General features: G+C 35.1%; 1 protein-coding gene across 1 annotated transcript; it reads right to left on the reverse strand.

Annotated features, from left to right (window-relative positions):
* Positions 1 to 583: 583 nt before the first annotated feature.
* Positions 584 to 1,138, reverse strand: LOC150078701 (52 kDa repressor of the inhibitor of the protein kinase-like). Its single transcript, XM_090382283.1, has one exon. It carries the CDS (start codon positions 1,136 to 1,138, stop codon positions 584 to 586), a length of 555 nt encoding a protein of 184 aa, XP_090238409.1.
* Positions 1,139 to 6,258: the final 5,120 nt, after the last annotated feature.

The following is a 6,258-nucleotide window of genomic DNA, read 5'->3' on the forward strand; positions in this document are numbered from 1 at the left end:
ATCTAGTGGAAGTTTATAAATCTCTTCAAATTTTTCCCTATGAAATGCAAATATTTTAAGTAAGTTCTCAATATGTTGGTGAGCAGCTTGTAAATCTACATCTATGGCTTGTAATGTTTGGGTTATTGGTTTGAGAATAGCAGAATATTTTGGTATTATATTTAAACAAATAATTAACATTGAAGTACTACATGATGTTACCAAGCAATGCACTTGATGTGTTGATACTGTCCAGTTCATAGAAATTTCTTCTAATTTATTGAAAATTCTTTGAAAAAACCGATTTACTTTGATATTAAAGTCCATCTAGTTTCTGAAAGTAAAGGAATTGTTGGCAAGACGGCTCTTCGTTTTGGACTTTCTCTAAAAAATTTTACTATAGATTTTATAATTCCTATTGTCTGGCAAACTTCTGGTACAATGTTTAGGTCATTCACAACTAGGTTTAATCTGTGAGAAGCACAATGTACGTAAGTGGCTTTTGGATATATATTTTTTATCTGGGCCTGAACACCAGTTTCCTTTCCTGCCATCGTATCCTTGTCCAATTAATTTGTTCATGTCCAAACCATATTCAGTACATTTATTTAAAAATAGCGGAACTAATACTTTTCGCATCCATATCATAGAGTTTTGTAAATCCTAAAAATTCTTCCCTTATATTTTTATTTTCGTCAACAAACCTAATGCCAAGTGAAAGCTGCTCTATCCCAGCAATATCTGCAGTTTCGTCCTCTAAGATTGAAAATCCAATAGATTTATTTGCAGCAGATACAACGCTTTCTGGTATTTCCATTTCACAGAGTTCTATTAGTTGATGTTCAGTTCTTATAGAACTGTACCAGGCATTTGCAGGAGCTTTCATCAAATGATCTTTTAAAATTAAGTCTCCCGCTTCGATCCGAAATTGAAATAAATCATGTAAATTTCCAGAATCACTCCTTTTTCCCCGTAATGGCAAATCATGTGTGGCACAAAATACAGTAGCTGATAAAATAGATTCTAATTTAATTCTATTGGACTCTATAGTTTTTTGTATTGATTTATCAATTTGACAAATTATATCTTCTGGATGTTTGTGGATTGTTATAAAAATCTGTGCATCAATGGCAGCTTCTTTGTGCAATTGAGATGACATGTGATTTCTGGCGGCTTGGTTAAAATCTTTATATTTTATAAATGGAGTTTTTATAAATGCGCCTTGACAGCCCTAATGTACATTTGGTAAAAACAAAATGCACCTTTTTGTAGTTTTGAATAACACAACCATGGTGAGTATTCCTCTAACCAAGCAAATATAAACTGTCTCTTTCCAGAAGAATCTTTTTTGAAATCATAGTCCTTGTTGTGAACATAAGTATTAGAAAGGATTTCAAATTTTAAAGTTTGTGTTGTAAAACATAAACATAAGAACCAATATCATATTCTAATAAATTATTTGATGAAATTGACTCGACAGAGTCAATTTGAATCGATGTTCCAGGAATTGGATTAACTTGTGCATCCAAAGGTATACATTTTTCCTGCTCAATTTCTGTTTTATGTTTTTTTGCATTTTTTTCTTGGGAAGAAAAATAATTCCTTATATCCATTCTGAAAGAGAGGAAACACAAATAAGAAAAAATGTTGTTTTAGAATAAAACTATAAATACATTATTTTCATTTTAATGATCTGTAATTCTTGGAAAATAAAGTATACGGAATTAATACAGTTTTTAGCACAATTTCATATATAAAAAAATTGACCGGCATATTTAATTAAAAATGAAATAATTAATTAATCCCAAAACCCTAAATTAAATTATTTCAGTTTAAAATTGAAAAAAACCATAAAACTAACAAGTAAAATAATATTAAATTACATATACTTACTTTTAAAAATGTATTTTTCATTTTAAATTTGTTTCACTATAAATTTACAATTCACTCAGTGACTCACTAGACACAGAGGGCAAACGAACTGGTTGCTGTTCACAACGGTAATGAGCATTTTTTTTCACATATCAGAAAAAAATAAACCAAAAACAAGAACACGTGTTTTATTGCTGCAATAAACCAAAAACAGGAACATGTGTTTTACTGCTGCAATAGATGAAACACGTGTTCTATGGTTACCCCGCTGAGGGCCGAAACCGGCCAAACCCTAATTGAATTTTAAGGCAGAAACAGCGTCCCATGGTTGACGGTGTAACTCAATCACTTTTATGTTTATAATTTGTGGAATTTTTTACTGGATCCGACGGGGGCAATCCCCCCGCGCCCCCGTTTGGCCATGCCTGGGGGTAATTGTGCAGTCAGATATGAAGTTCTCTGAGCAGTGCAGATGCAGACAGGCTGCCAGAGCAGGTTGTGGAGGTTTGTTAATGATATTTAGGAATTTGTCTAGCAGAGACAAGGTGATTACCCCTTTGTATAAGGCAATGGTCAGGCCACACCTCAGTATGGTATACAAGTCTGGATGCTACATTTAAAAAAGGATGTAGAGTTGCTTGAACGAGTACAGCGAAGGGCAACAAGATTGGTGAGAGGAACAAAGGGGTGCTTTTACGAAGAAAGGCTTAATTTCTGCAAGTTGCAGCATCTGGAGACTAGGCATCTGCGAGGTGATGTGATCGAGGTCTATGAGGCCTTGAATGGTTTGAACAGGCTCAATGCTGATGTACTGATAAGTACATTTAACCCAGAATCAAGGGTGGCTCTTAGACAAAAGCCCATCTCCATCTAGTTCATCTGTTTTGGCCTAGAACCTCAACAAATCTAGCTTAAAAACATGTGCAAAGTATTTAACCACCGCCAATATAAGACAGCTGCTGCCCAGTGCTCATCTCTAGGCCCGGGTTTACATTATGTATTTGTACCAAATGCACAAGTCCCGCACCCACTGGATGTAGCGCAATACCAGTGGGTGTCGACAAGTGAATTACTAGTGGACAACTTCCACAAATTATCCTTGCTACCACCGAGAAACAGTAATTATTATATTAAACAGATATATACAATATCTGTGTTCAAATATGCTCAGAGTCTCTGAATTCCAGAGAACCAAGAAAACAATATATAATAAAATTACATACAATGGTTAATTAACAACACTGTCTAGTCTGTCTGCTGGAACTTTCAAACCTGCTGACAAGCACAATGAGATAGCTACTAAATCAATTGATATAAATCAGTGCAACATTAATTAACATAAGTCAACACGATAACAGTTCACTTAAATCTTTTGTTTACACATAAACCTTTTGTCTTTTGGTCATTTGTGAAGTCAATTCCCAGAAGAAACTGAATTTCTTAGCTGAGTCCTCAATATGAAAACTGTTCTTGAGAATGTTCTTGAGAAGGTCTTCAACTAAGATATTCACATCATTCTCCAATAAGTTTGGAACTGCAGACATTAAATTCGCTCTAGGCTGAGATTAGAATGGACAGTTCAGAAATACATGAATCCCCATTTCATATTCCCCACATGTGCAGTACAGATCAGGCTCCAGGCCACGCCCAAATAACTTAGCCCAGAGGGATCCATGCCCTGTTAACAGATAAGAAGTCGTCACAGAAGGCTTAATCCACGAAATAACTCAGGGGTTGTTGAGAATTTCACTTGTGCAATATACTTTCTTGTTACAAGCCCAAATTCACTCTCATCCCATCTTTTCTGCCAGACAACAGTAAATTCCTTCCGAAGCATTTTCTTCTCCCTTTTAATGTTGTTGGCCGGGTCAGTCGTAATTCGAAGCATCGTCTTAGACTGTCCTTTTTTTTTATGTAGTAAATCAAACCCCGGAAAGCAACATATAAATCTGCAGGAATCGTACCGCCAAGTATTTGGTGTGCGTTGTTTGAAACAGTCCTTGAAATATGTACTGAGAGTACATATTTAGCAGGTGAGTTGGACACATAGTTGGTCAGAAGATATATAGCGTCTTCAGTCAGCCATCCTTTCTTGAAGCCATATTGTGCTTCTGAACATAACTGATGATCTTCTAGCATTTTTTGGATTCTTGGGGCTAACCCTTAACCGTACCATAAATAATTCCCTACGGTGATGTGGGAAGGAAGAACGTCTATTGTGTCACTATAGTTGGCACAATAGACTTCATCTACCTGGCGAGATGAAGACAGTGAAGCATACAAGACGCTAAAAGAGGGGTAGGTATGTATGTACGACCATCTAGGTAGCCAGCATTAATTGTGTGAAACTTCAACCTTTCTCACGCTATAGTTGCCACAGAAAAAAAGAGGGCAAAGTGTGGACCATATAAAAATTACATTTTTGTTAATTAATTAATACTAATTACGTTTCTTTCTACATAAGTTCAATGAGCCACTTGAGGCTGCAATTTATTTATACGTTTCTCAATATCTACTTCAATGTTTGTTCCCCATAACCTTAAGATTTCATGTAAATGTTCATCCGAAATTGGAGTCCTGATGCCTTTAAAGTTAGTGTAAGTGGAAAGACGGCATTCCCTGTAGAGCACTTCCATAGCGTTCTACGAAAGTACAGAAGAGGATACCCTGCTTGTCGCCGAGAAGAAAGCACGGAAAATCACATGACCAGAACGTCATTCTACGAAGGTACAGATGAGGACACCCCTATTCTCCAATGCCTGTGGCCGAGATCCGAGGAGAGCGCCGGCATATCACATGACTGGCTTATGTGTAAGACCACGTGCCTGCCTTTAGCCTGTGGTCAAACACGTGTATATATTAACATATGTATATGTTACAAACAACTGTGTATATTTATGAATATTACTATAAGAGAAAATGAGAAAACAATAATCACAGTTGAATAAAATGAAAATCACACATTAAAATTCTCAAAAAAATCATACAAATTATAATCAAACGTGGCTTTTTCTTTGCATACGTATCAGTCACATCATGTATTTTATGATTATGCAATGTTGCAATAGTAAAATAAAAATTACTATTTTTCGCCTGGGACGGGGAGGGGGAATATAAATCTGCGGGGACCTCGTCCGCAGGCCCCTCCTCCCTGGATTCAACAATTTGTGAGAGCTAAAGAACCTAACCTTTCCTTGAAATTATGTAAGATCAAATGGTTTTATATAGTTTTGCGAGAAACTATATATACAGTTACATATAGATTCGAGAGAAAAAGAAAGAAAGAAATATGGGATATTTTTTCTGGATTCGTGAGTATCATCCCCGGTAGAATTAAATTCCGCCTTCCCCGGGCGAAAATAGTAATTGTTAATTTCATTTTAATCGATAGAAATAATACAGAACGAATAATAAGCACTCACTGGTAGTCAAAAGCTAAGGTAGAAGAGTGCAACTCTTTGCATTTTTTTTTGTCAGCTATGTCCATAACACACCGATGAGCTAATTGCACTGTTGTGTGAAGTTATGAGTAAAGTTTGCAAATTCAGAAAAATGCAAATTAGCTCGTGCTCATCTGAAAATGAGCATCCCTCAGAGGAGGTTAAAGAATAGGGGTGACAAAACTTAATACTGTGAAAGCCGTATTAAGTTTTATATATATGTATTATTTATACATATATAAATAATATATGTATTATTAAATTTACACATAAATGGTTTGACAAAATTCCTTGGCATCATTTGCTAAATTATCGTAACAATCTCCTCCCATTTTATAATAATTTCAAGTTTAACATCCATCACCGTTTCAATTATGAGTCTCCTATCGGACTCAAAATTTGCAACTATAAAACTTTAGCCACCAATTTAGGCAATTTGAAACTTTCGGATCTTCCATGTCACTGTAATGACTCTATATATGCTCCTTTCAAAGACCAGCACCATGGACACATTATCACTGGCAATTTGGATATTTTCAACAACATCCCCCTCAAATTGGCCATGAAAAAAGGATTCAAATTCAGACCTGTCCATAAAGCCTATCTAAATAATATATATAGGGACTTATATCTTAAATTTCTGCAACAAGTTAGCTCAAAAGTATACGATACCCCATGAGGCATTCTCTAACTGGATAAATGTGGTATATCAAGATATAAAATCAGTTTCAAAATGTTACAACCGTTATAATAATCCACATATTAAGCACTCTAATCTCAAAAATGCCATCTCAGATCTACAAGAAAAATTAATCAAATCTTTTTTTCAAATTAATTAAATTTGAAAAAAAGAAAGATTTAAATAATTGCACATGCAACAGTATATTCAATTTTTCTTATAGTTGCTTTTGAACTTCTGAACTTAAAACTGGGGCCTGTTTCCTTTGATTACTTAATAAATGGGATA

Source organism: Mastigoproctus giganteus, chromosome 10 (genome assembly GCF_048544385.1).
Source record: "Mastigoproctus giganteus isolate SK-2022 chromosome 10, ASM4854438v1, whole genome shotgun sequence".
NCBI lineage: Eukaryota > Metazoa > Arthropoda > Arachnida > Uropygi > Thelyphonidae > Mastigoproctus > Mastigoproctus giganteus.

Excerpts from the sequence above, each read along its gene's own strand:
- LOC150078701 (XM_090382283.1), bottom strand. The coding sequence starts at position 1,138 with ATGTCATCTCAATTGCACAAAGAAGCTGCCATTGATGCACAGATTTTT.